The sequence below is a fragment of the Rhinatrema bivittatum genome, chromosome 4 (genome assembly GCF_901001135.1).
Source record: "Rhinatrema bivittatum chromosome 4, aRhiBiv1.1, whole genome shotgun sequence".
NCBI classification, from domain to species: domain Eukaryota; kingdom Metazoa; phylum Chordata; class Amphibia; order Gymnophiona; family Rhinatrematidae; genus Rhinatrema; species Rhinatrema bivittatum.
In genome coordinates this window covers 195,768,811-195,781,691 of record NC_042618.1, presented here as the reverse complement: position 1 = coordinate 195,781,691, position 12,881 = coordinate 195,768,811, and the positions used below count along the sequence as shown (strand labels likewise).

General features: G+C 52.7%; 1 protein-coding gene across 2 annotated transcripts in view; it reads right to left on the bottom strand.

The window, feature by feature from the left end:
- The window catches only part of DNAH1 (dynein axonemal heavy chain 1), a 1,058,897-nt gene that overhangs the window by 732,735 nt on the left and 313,281 nt on the right, over positions 1-12,881 (bottom strand). For both annotated transcript variants that reach the window (XM_029599497.1, XM_029599496.1), the window contains exon 26: positions 11,493-11,633. In XM_029599497.1, the coding sequence (XP_029455357.1) occupies positions 11,493-11,633 (141 nt within the window). The remainder of the gene's footprint in view (positions 1-11,492; positions 11,634-12,881) is intronic.

Genomic DNA, 12,881 nt, shown 5'->3' with positions numbered 1-12,881 from the left:
CAGGTTCCACTGAGACAACAGTGTCCTCTGCAGAGGTCTCATATGCGCAAAGGCCCATGGCACTAACTCCAGGGTTGACTCCATCGAATCCAGAACTTGCAAATAATCCCAGACTCTGGGCATCAGAAACCCCAATAAGTGCCGAACTTGCTCCTGCAGCTTGAGAGCCCACTCCATTGTGAGAAATACCTTGCCCCTCTGAGTGTCAAACCGAGCTCCCAGATACTCGAGGGTTTGTGATGGTACCAAGTGGCTTTTCGCTAAATTCACCACCCAGCCAAGCGACTCCAGATTATTGATCACCCTCTGCACTGACTGGAGACAAAGGTCCTCTGACTTTGCCTTGATAAGCTAGTCGACCAGATAAAGGTGCACCAGTACTCCTTTGCGACACAACACTGCTGCCGTCACCACCACCATAACCTCCACTGGCATGGCAAGAGCCGCTTGATAGCTCAAAATGGCTGCCATTCCTGCGCCGACAGAAAGAGAGGCCCAACCTGCTCTGAACCCCATTGCGCAGGGGGAAACTGTCCCAGTAAAAACTTTTCTCTTTTTAGCAGCCACTGCACTGCCGGATGGCCTCTCACCACCCGAAAAGTAGGCAGAACATAGCCCGATGCAGCTTAGGCGTGAAGGAGCCGTGCCACATGCCAACACAATAAACACTCCAGGAGAGAAAAAACCTTCCCCGGCCACCAGAACTGCACAGGCAAAGAGCTGTCCCTGAACTTACCGAGGCCCTGCTCTTCAGTCCATTCTACACATTTTTTTTTCTTAAAAAAACTTTAACAAAATCTCACAAACTCTGCTATAATGGAACACAGAGCTGTTCAACACCAAAAAAAAAAAAAAAAGAGGCTCATCCAAATTAAAAGGGACAGACTGACAAAAAACAAAACAGCCGTCCTGAGCCTACAGCCGCCTCAGCAGCCTCGTGAAGGGGAAGGATCTGGACAACTATATTTACACCCCACAGAGTCAAGGAGTGAGCCTACAAAAGGGTCTCCAACCCCTAGCTCGTTAACCTCAACCAGACAGGGAAGGATCCACCAGGACCCAAAACACCCCTGTGAGGAAATGCTCACAAAATTAAAATCAACTCCACACTGCAGAACTGCAAGTTTTGCACCATCTACCATCTGCTGAAGAGAGAGAAATACTGAGGAACTGCAGGTTGCACAAGTGATTATGTATCAGTGTCAGTGAAACTTTCTCTGTCTCCATCTGCTGGCAGGAATGCAAAACCCAGAAGGATGGACTGATTGGGGTACCATCAGGGAATACTCACTGAGCTACCTTCCCCTGCCAAGGAACCAGTAAGGGGAGTTCCAAATTCAGGTGCCCCACCTGAGACATCTTTACCTAGACCCACATCCAGCTGGGAAGAACCAGGCTTAGTGAAATCAGAGGAAGACAATTCATCCTGAGTCTCCAAACAACGCTGGCACTTCTGGCTGAGATGACCGAATATGACAACAGCGCAAAGAGACAGATACTTAGGCTTCTTAGGTACAGGCACTAAATTGACAGACATTGCACTGAGTGGTGGTCTGAGACATATGTCTAGCTGATTTTTTATATATATATAAGCGCTCAACTAGGTGCCCAAAACAAATATGCGTCCAACACATATGTGCTCACACCTAGGCACTCACCTAGGCAGCCAAAATGTAAGCGCATAAAAACCGTAAGTGCACAGTGCTACTTGTGCACTGATGTAAGCGTGTGGCCACAAGGTGGCACATAACATGGGCACTCAAAGTTCAAGGCTTTCCTGTGCACCCAAAAAAGTGAGAGGTACACGCTGGACCGACAAGCCTGTAGAGAGCAGCCTAAGAAAGCACGCAAAAAGTCATTGTGGCTTACTAAACAGCGCAAAGCCTCGGAGTGGGTCCAAGCCCAAAGAGGCTGCTCAACCAGTCAGGCTGCCCATTGATCCTGCGTAATCTAGGCCCACTCCCCATAAAACTGCGCTAAGGAAGCCCCTATAAAAGGAATGGCAGAGTGGACCAGCCTCGCCTCATTGTTAGGACTAAGCCCTGGCTGTACCATTACCTGCAGTGGCTCTGAAAGGCCTTCAGCCTCCGTGAAAGGACTGACCCCAGGACTGACCCCTGAGAGAAAATTGTTTCTTCGGATCTGGAGCTCCTCTCGCTGGGCGCAACTTCCTAATGTCTCAAAAACGGGACTGAGCCTAGGAAAACCTCTTGCCCTTAGGCTTATCCTCTGGTAACCTATGCATCTTATTCCTGCCCAGATCCTTCATCAACTGCTCCAGGTCCTTCCTAAACAAAATCCAGCCCTTGAAAAGCAGAGAACCCAACTGGGACTTAGACAACATATCCACTGCCCAGGTGCGCAACCATAACAACCTTCTGGCTGAAACAGCGGACCCCTTAATCCGAGAAGTAGTTCTCATCAGGTCATACAGAGCATCCGCAACATACGTCACCATTGTCTCTAAGCGGTTGGCCTTAACTGCCACCTTACCAGACTTAGACTGACCATCCTGAAGCTGCTGCACCCAGCGCAGACACGCTTTCTGCATAAAACTGGAACAGATGGATGCCCATAAACTCAGGGCCAACACCTGTAGTGAAGAGAACTGAGAGAATGAGTACAATAGAGCATTCACAGAGTCCCAAGTATGGAGAAGCCCCGAGATAGGGAGAGCTGGCCCTTGAGGGGCGAGTACCAGATCCCTAGGAGCGGAGAGACTCGTTGGCAAAGTACTCACACAGCGGTTCCACGGAGATGGCACTGGCACTGGAACGGAGGCAGGCCCTCGAGGAGCGAGTGCCTGGTTCCAGGGAAACAGCTCTGAGGAGCAGATAATGGCAGTACTCACAGATGGTGTCTGTAGCGAATTCTTCCAAGCTGAAGAGGAGATAGATGCAGGCAGCGAGTCAGGGAACATGGGCCCTCGAGGAGCGAGTACCGGTTACCTGATAGTGACCTGAAAGAAGCAAAGAGGCCCCCGAGGAGCGGGTACCCCGTTAGCAGACAAAGTCCAATAGAAGTTGGAGAGGCAGAGTAGCTGGAAACGGAGAGCAAATCCCATCCGTAAGATTACCCTTGCTAAGTCAACGGCTAGCAACAAACTGTAGGCTTAAATATCCGGGCAGCATGACGTCATCACAGGGGGATGCCCCTGAGGACCGTGCCAATGAGGAAATAAGAATGAGGGCCACGCGCCCTAAGGTACCTGGAGAACATGGCGGGAGGCAGCGCCCAAGCCGGTCCGGGGACACCGGAGAGGATGGCAGGTGGACGCCGCGGCAGCCAAGCGTCCGTGCAGAGCAGGAGGAGCCGCAACAAAAGAAAGGTAGGCGGAGTGAAGCCGTCGGGCAGCGATGGTCGCAACATCCAGAACCTGAGGAATCGAAGGATCTAGCTCCACCTTACAGAGCAAATGGACCACTTAGGGTCATCTCCCTCAGATACCGGGATCTCCTCTGGATCATCCCCTGGCGCTGTGCCGGTTGCATGCAGATCAACCCCAGGTCCTGCGACAGAGGTACTTCCGGATCCCAGGAGCCCTCTCTGAATCCTATGGCTCCTCACCAGATGGATTAGAGCCCAACAAACACTGAACCAGTGAAGGCCATTTCCTCCGAGACTGCCCTGGTCTGGAACTTAACTCCAGACCCTCGGCCGTATGGGTCCAGGTCCCCAGCCTTGCCTGCTGAGCCAGATTATGTTCTGCTGTTGCATGAAGCCTATCAGCCAAAAAAGCCTGGAAGCCCCAGCCACTGGTTGAAAAGATCCAGCACTAGAGGACCCCCTCCAGGCAGAACGGGCGCCTCCACCCTATCTGCCCTCCCCTGCTCCTCCCCAAGGCTAGAATAGATCAGAGAAAGACTCAGGGGAAAATCCCCCTCTCTCCATCGGCATGGCAAGGACCGCATGATAACTCAAAATGGCTGCCGTTCCCACACCAACGGAATGTGAGGCCCCATCCAGCTCTGAACCCTGATGTGCAGGGGGAACCAACATGGGAGAAACTTTCCTCTTAGCAATCACTGCACCTTTGGATGTCCCCTGTCCACCCAAAATACAGATAGAACACAGCCCGATGTGGCTCAGGCGCACAGGAGCCGCGCCACACACCATCACCTTCTCAGCGGGAAACCCCCACACAGAGCGAAGGAGCCTGCTGATGCAGCAAACACCCCCGTAGAGAAAAAACCTTCCCCTGGCTGCTAGAAATGCACAGGCAAAGAGCCATCCCTGCACTTACCGAGGCCCTGCTCTTCAGTCCTATTACTGTCTATTTTTGCAAACAAAACTTTAGCAAAACCTCACAAAAGTCCTAAAATGGAACAGAGCTGTCTAGCACCAAAAAGAAGATCAGCCAAATTAAGAGACAGATTATCAAAAAATAAACAGCTGCCCTGAGCCTACAGCCGCCTCTGCAGCCTCATGAAGGGGGGGGGGGGATCTGGACCACCAGATTTACACCCCACGGAGTCAAGAAGCGAGCTTACAAAAGGGTCACCAACTCCCAGCTCATCCACCTCAACCAAACAGGGAAGGATCCAACAGGACCCAAAAATCCCTGGGAGGAAAGCTCACAAAACCAAAATCAACTCCAGACTGCAGAATAAGAAAATTACTACTTACCTGCTAATTTTCGTTCCTGTAGTACCATGGATCAGTCCAGACAGTGGGTTATGTCCCCAATTCAGCAGATGGAGTCAGCCAAAGCTTCGAGGGGGCGTCACCATAAGTACTACTACCCCCTCTGCAGGAGTTCAGTATCGAGTATATCAAAGCCCGAGTAAACAAACCCCCGTATTGGATCAAGTTTAAAGTAAACGGCAACAATAAGCCGCTTAACCTAAGTAAAGAACTGCAACCGTCCCACCAACGGGTAGGAGGTGATGAATACAGCTTGTCAACCCAAAAGGGAACTGTGACAAACAGTGAAAAACTGAGAAATCGTGAAAGACAGAAAACACGACCGTATCTTAGAAAACAGCCAAGCAGGATTAGAACCCAAACGCGGTGGGCGTCTGGACTGATCCATGGTACTACAGGAACGAAAATTAGCAGGTAAGTAATAATTTTCTTTTCCCTGTACGTACCTGGATCAGTCCAGACAGTGGGATGTACCCAAGCTTCCCTAAATCGGGTGGGGTCCTGCGAGGCCTGCTCGTAGAACCTGTTCGCCAAAGTGTCCAGAGACAGAAGAGGTGAGGTGTAGGCGATAGTGCCTCGAGAACGTGTGTAACGATTTCCAGGTAGCTGCTCTACAGATTTCTTGAGAGGAAACCGAGCGAGCCTCCACCCAGGAAGCCGCCTGAGAGCATGTAGAGTGCGCTACAATGCCGGGCGGGGGAGTCCGCCCCACCCCAATGTAGCAAGCTGCAATGCCGGCCTTCAGCCATCTAGCAATGGTCGTCTTCGAGGCCTGAGATCCCTTCCTAGGGCCGGACCAAAGTACGAAGAGATGGTCAGAAGTCCGGAAGTCATTCGTAGCCTCCAGGTAGAGGAGCAGTGTGCGCTTGACATCCAGGAGTCGGAGAGCCCTCGGCTCGGAAGAGGAGAAGGACGGCAGTTCCACCGTCTGATTCACGTGGAACGCAGACACCACCTTTGGAAGGAAGGAGGGAACAGTGCGAAGAGAAACTCCAGAGTCGGAGAAACGGAGATAAGGCTCTCTACACGACAGGGCCTGCAGCTCCGAGATGCGTCGAGCGGAGCAGATGGCTACCAGAAACACAGTCTTGAGGGTGAGATCCTTGATCGTCGCATTCCGCAGTGGCTCGAACGGGGGCCCCGACATGGCACGGAGCACAAGGTTGAGACTCCAGGAGGGACAAGGATCCCGCAACGGAGGCCGCAAATGCTTGACACCCTTTAGGAAGCGAACAATGTCCGGGTGTTGCAGCAGAGAGCCCCCGTCGCGCAGGAGCAAACCAAGGGCGGCCACCTGAACCCGGAGCGAGTTGTAGGCGAGCCCCTTGTCCACCCCCGCTTGTAGAAACTGAAGGATCTGAGGAACAGAAGCCGAAGCAAGTCTCGTGTTCTGGTCAGTACACCACAGCTCGAAAACCTTCCAGACCCGAACATAGGCCACGGACGTCGAAGTCTTAGGGGAACACAACAGCGTGGACACTACCGCCTCCTGGTAGCCCCGACGCCGAAGACGGTGCCTCTCAAAAGCCAGGCCGCATGACAGAAGAGTTCTGCCTGATCGAAAAATACCGGGCCCTGGTGCAGGAGGCGGGGGAGATGTCCCAGTCGGTTGGGTCCATCAATCACCAGGTGGAGAAGGTCCGCAAACCAGGGTCGTCTTGGCCACTCTGGCGCGACGAAGATCACGGTCTCCTGATGAGCCTCTATTCTGCGGAGTAGTCTTCCCACCAGTGGCCATGGCGGGAACGCGTATAGAAGAAGATTGGCCGGCCACGGAAGCACTAGGGCATCCACTCCCTCCGCTCCTCGCTCTCTTCTGCGACTGAAGAAACGGGGAGCCTTGGCGTTTTGTGCGGACGCCATCAGATCCATGTGGGGAGTTCCGCACCGCTGGACAAGGAGTTGCATCGCCTCGTCGGAGAGGGACCATTCTCCGGGATCCAGAAGCTGGCGACTGAGGAAATCCGCCTGGACGTTGTCCACGCCTGCGATGTGCGAGGCCGCCAGGCGGACCAGATGACGTTCCACCCACTGCATCAGCATCGCTGCCTCGAGCGCGACTTGCGGACTGCAAGTGCCGCCCTGGCGATTGATATAGGCCACCGTGGTCGCGTTGTCCGATAAGATCCGAACCTCCCGATTCCGAAGGAGTGGCAGGAAGTGTCGCAGAGCTAGTCTGACCGCTCTGGTCTCCAGGCGATTGATGGACCACTTTGTCTCCTCCGCGGACCACGTCCCCTGCGTGGCGCCGCGGCCACAGACCGCTCCCCAGCCGACGAGGCTGGCATCGGTGGTTACCACCACCCAATTTGGCAGATCGAGGGACACGCCGCGAGCCAGATTCTCCGGATCCATCCACCAGCTCAGGCTGAGCCTGGCAAACTGCGGCAGGGGGAGGAGCATCTGGTAGTCCTGCGACAGCGGTTTCCAACGGGATAGAAGTGCTCTTTGTAGGGGCTGGAGGTGCGCAAATGCCCAAGGAACCATGTCGATGGTGGAGCCCATCACCCCCAGGAGCTGCAGGTAGTCCCAGGAGGTGGGAACTGGTAACGCAGAGAACTGCTGTATGTGTTCCCGCAGGGCGTGCGCCTTGTCCTGTCGCAGAAAGACCACGCCCAGACGGGTGTCGAAGGTCGCCCCCAAAAAATCCAAGCGCTGCGAGGGCACGAGGGAGCTCTTGGAGAAGTTCACCACCCATCCCAGGGACTGCAGGAACTCTATTACCCTGGCCACCGCAGCTTGTCCATGCAGGAAAGACTTCGCTCGGATGAGCCAATCGTCCAGGTAAGGATGAACTAAAATACCCTCTTTCCGGAGAGCCGCCGCCACGACTACCATGATCTTGGTGAAGGTGCGCGGTGCCGTCGCCAACCCGAACGGGAGCGCTACAAACTGGAAATGTTGGTCCAGGATCTTGAACCGGAGAAGACGATGATGCTCCCGGCGGATGGGGATGTGAAGGTAGGCCTCCGTCAGGTCCAAGGAGGCCAGGAACTCCCCTCGATGCACCGCCGCAATCACCGAGCACAGCGTTTCCATCCGGAACTGAACCACCCGGAGGGATTTGTTGACTTCCTTCAAGTCCAGGATGGGCCGGTAGGAGCCGTCCTTCTTGGGTACCACGAAGTAGATGGAATAATGGCCCGAGCCCACCTCTCCGGAGGGCACGGGCGCAATGGCGCCAATCTCCCGAAGCCTGTCCAGTGTCAACTGCACCTCCCTTCGCTTGGAGGCCGATCCGCAGGGGGAGAAGATGAACCGTCCCTTCGGAGCGCGGACAAACTCCAACGCGTAGCCGTGTTCTATGGTGTCCAAGACCCACTGGTCCGAGGTGATCCACACCCACTCCTCGTAGAAGAACGCCAGCCGCCCCCCAATCTTGGGGACGGTGGAGTGGGCGAGCCGAACATCATTGGGAGGACTTAGGAGAGGGTTGTCCCGCTCCGGAGGCGGGACGCGCGGGCCTACGTCCACGAAAGGAGCACGACCAGGGCTGCGACCTGGGGGCAGAGGGCCTGGAGCCCGCCGGTCTGTAGTTCCTATAGCGCCATTGCGCCCTGGCTCTGGTTCAGGAGGACGAAGACGCCCTGGAGGGCCGGGTACCTGTCCTCCGGCAGGCGATGGACCGCGTTTTCCCCCAGTGATTTGATGATCTGGTCCAAATCCTCTCCGAACAGGAACTTACCCCTGAATGGCAGGGAGCCCAGACTCGACTTGGAGGACGTGTCCGCCGCCCAGTTGCGGAGCCATAGAAGTAGACGTGCCGCCACTACCGAGACCATGGATCGAGCCAAGACCTGAAACAGGTCGTAGGAGGCGTCAGCCCCGTACGCCACCGCAGCTTCCAGCCTATCCGCCTGGGCGGCCTCCTCGGCCGGCAGAACCTGAGAGGTGAGAAGTTGTTGCACCCAGAGAAGACTCGCCCTCTGAGCCAGCGAACTGCACATCACCGCCCGCATCCCCAGCGCGGAGACCTCGAAGACCCGCTTGAGGAAGACTTCCAACTTGCGATCCTGCGTATCCCGTAAGGCCGCTCCACCCGTCACTGGTATGGTCGTCCTCTTCGTGACTGCCGACACCGCGGAGTCCACTTTCGGTACCTTGATGAGATCCAGGAAATCCTCAGGTAGCGGATACAGCTTCTCCATGGCACGACTGACCATTAGGGACGCCTCCGGGGCGTCCCATTCCCTAGTGAGAAGCTGCAGGAAGGACTCAAGGATGGGAAACGCCCGAGCCCTCGGCCGGAGGGCTGCCAGCACCGGATCTCCCTTCTTGGCCGAAGTGACGACGGCGGGCGCTACTGGAGCGGGCGGGTCGAGATACTCCTGGATAATGAGTGGGATAAGCTCGTCCAGCTCTTCCCTCTGGAAGAGACGCAGCGTGCGCGGATCGTCCCCCTCTGTGGTGGAGTCCCCTTGTCCCACCTCTCCCAGGTCCGGCCCAGGAGACGCTGGGCCTGGCACCACTCCCCGGAGCCCGCAGGGATCCGGGTGCGGGCGGGAGGCAGGGGGGCCCCCTCTCCCGCCGGGACGGGGGGGGCCTGAGAGGGAGGCGAGCGCCGCGGGACTTTGGCTGGAGGCGGTGCCGCGGGAGCGTCGAGGCCCTGCAAATACGCAGTGTGCATTAACAGTATAAACTCCGGGGAAAACCCCGGCCTACCCGAGGAAGCACCGGAGGGGGGGGGACCCCGTGGGACCGTGGTCCGGCAAGCTGGTCTCCGGCAGCAAGTTCGGGGGAGAAACCTCGGGGGAGTCCCTGTCCTCCAGCGCTGCCTGAGTCCCCTCAGGGCGCTGGGCATGTAAAATGGCCGCCGTTCCCGCCAGTAATGGGGGAGGGGCCGGCCCGCGCCGCCCGGGCAAGCCTGTCAAAAATGAAAATTCGCTAAGGGACTGCGACGTGCCTTCCCCCCCCGGGGAGGCACCGAGCACAGATCCCTTCGCGTGAAATCCGCGATCCCGGCTCGCCGCAGGCCGAGCAATGCGACGGCCGCGGCATCGGGAGCACTGCTGACAACGAAGGAGACAGGCAAAAAATCAAAGAAATGCTTCGGGGGGGGGGGGGCTGCGAGGAAAAACACCGGTGCGGGGGGGCCCGAACGGCCTGCACTGCCCGCCGACGAAGACCGGTGCCGCGGGGGGGGCCCTCCTGGGCTCACAACCCGCCAACGAAGATCTCCCCGCTCACCTCCGCAGCCCACGAGGAGCCGACAAAATGGCCGCGGGTGAGGGGGCAAAACGCAGAGAAGCCGGTCCCACCGGCAACCGCTAGTAAAAAATCAGCTGTAAAAGAAACACAGAAAAAAATGCACTTACCCCGGTTCGCAAGTAACAGCTAGCACAGAGAGAGAGAAAGGGAGAGAGACAATGCAGAGGGAAGCCACGCCTCCCCAAATTGAACCTTTTTTTTTTTTTTTTTTTTTTTTTTTTTTAAATACAACAAACTTGATCCAAAAGAAATAGTGATAGAAACACAGAAAAGACAAGCAATCAAGGTAAGAAAATGGTTTAAGGCAATCGGGAGCAACCCAGATTCCCCTACTCGCATCTGCTGGAGTCAGAAGATACTGAACTCCTGCAGAGGGGGTAGTAGTACTTATGGTGACGCCCCCTCAAAGCTTTGGCTGACTCCATCTGCTGGACTGGGGACATAACCCACTGTCTGGACTGATCCAGGTACGTACAGGGAATGCAGGTTTTGCACCATTCACCCTCTGCTGGAGACACACAAATACTGAGGAACTGCAGGTGGCACAGGTGGTTATGTAGCAGTATCAGTAAACATTTCTCTGTCTCCATCTGCTGGCAGGGATGCAAAACCCAGGAGTCTGGACTGATCTGGGTATGTACAGGGAATTTGCAATATTTATTGCAAATCTCATTTTGGGCATAACGCATAACATAACGCCAGGAAAAAAGGTGTAGTTATTTACGGCATTAAATCCCATGATAGCGTGCGTTACACTATAGCGCACAACGCCCCTCATTTTCATAAATTCTGCCCAAACTCCTTCCATTTGACTAAAGTTTTCAAATTTGCATATGCATCTCATTATTTATCACATGTTTTATGGTGTTATCGTGGGCATTAGGGTCCTAACACCCACAATAAAGCCCTAACGTGATTTGATGAATGAACCCTTAAGTCAGGTGTCTAAGTTTTGGGCTGAAAACAGGAGCCTAAACTTAGCAACCAAATGTAGAAAATCGACACTAGTTGGCTAGGTCCTCTTTTACCCAATTAAATTTTTTTGCAGGCCCGATAGCCTCCGCCTCCATCCCTGCCTCACACCACTCCTACCTGCTCAATTAGACAATGCACATAGCAGACCATAAGCCCACCAAAGCACTACTCACAGCCAAATTATACATGTAGCAGGCCAAGGGCAAACTGGATCCCACCTCCCACCCAACCAATTCAAAACAAAAAAGGCAACACCTGCCCCCAGAAGCAAGCCCAAAACTCCCTAAGCCAAGCTGAAAGAAAGAGTGAGGTTAACCTCCATCTCCTCTCAGCTGTAGTGGGTCAGGTTGAAAAACTACACATGCAGATTTGATTTTCAAATCTATCCACACTGCTTTCCAGGAAAAATCTGCCTACAGAAAAAAAAAACAGTTCAAAGTCCACAAGTACTTTGTACCAGGGGACAATTTTCAAATTAGGTTAAAGATCTATGAGTGCAAAGTACCTGTGGACTTTGCAAATAAGCAGGGTGTTGAAAATTGCTCCTAAATTAGTGGCTGTCCACAACAAATTGCTTGAGGTCAGAACTTCCACATAAATGTGTCAGAATGTAGAATATGGAATATGGATAGATGTTTAACTATATAAGAATGAATCCTCCTTACCTGTTCACTAAGCTGTGGGAATAGCTGAGAGGACAGATATCCAGCTTCCAGTGCTTCTGATACTTCCTTTGTCCAAAAGGTCTGACATCCAGCAATGGTAACTTGACCAGGCCAATTAAGGACCCATTCTGTTCGAGGTGTCTGAAAAAAAAAAAAAAAAAGATGCTATTGTAAAATTCTTACTATCTACAAAGAAATGCAGTCTAGTGAGAGGACTAACAACATATACACCAGATCAAAAATACATTTTCCAAGCTTTAAAAACTGTTGGATTTTATACTAAGAAAATACTGTTACATAATCAGTGCATTAGGATGCAGCAATTTAATGACAGCAATGTCCTGTCTCTAGAAATAGAGGTAATGAGTTTTTCTTAGTTCAACTGAATTTACTGGAGTATGTTGGCAATAGCAAATTCCATGCTGACTGAGCAATACAAATTAGGTGCATTTATGTATACAGGCAAGACAACGCTAATAGGAACATTTGGTTCATTATAAAATGCACAGAAAAACTGTTCTGCATTAGGATACTAGAAATTTTACTCTTGCAAAAATAAGCAGTGGGCTCTCTAATCTAACACACAGCAAACAAAACATGTTTTTTTCAATTTGCCTACAGAGTTTGCAGGCCAATGGATACATTATACCCACAAGCCTGAAAGCTCATTTTCAAAGGGAATCCCCCTGGGGAGTTTCCCTTTGAAAATACCTTGCCTGGAGTGGATCATGAGTACATTAAAAAAGCATGAAGAGAGAATTACAATTAAACTACCTACATGCACTTTGCCAGAACAGCTCAAGCCCCATCTCTGGTACTGCACCTTTTCTCCATACTGGTGGGGGTCGAGTGGTCAGTTTTTGAATAGTGGTTAAAACACAGATTTACTTGTAGATAAACCTTCTAAAAATAGGTGCCACATATCTAATCTTCAGAATGACATCTCTAACAGTGAAACATTTTCCCTCTTCCCCATGCATGCTCTGTCCTACCTATCCATTTTCCCTCATGCTGACGGTGCAATTAGTATAAGTGCTGGGGTAAAATTTAAAGATGGTTCTAAAAAATAAAGGCAAATAACCTTTATATATTATGTAGTAGATATTCAAAATTAACTGTCTATGTATGTTAGCCAGATAAGACTTATCCTGCTGACTTATATGGGATATTTAGCAGCATGGCTATGCTGCTGTCAAAATCACTACTTAGCCAGAGAAATTATATCCGGCTAAGTTAGACCTGCTCTATGGCAGGTCTAACTTATCCAGTTAGTTGAATAAGTAGTGCTACCCTAATCTGCCTTCTGGATATCTGGCTATTTAGCCAGATAAGTGACTTATGTGGCTAAGCAGTGATCGCTGAACATAGCTTCTTATCCAACTAAGTAGC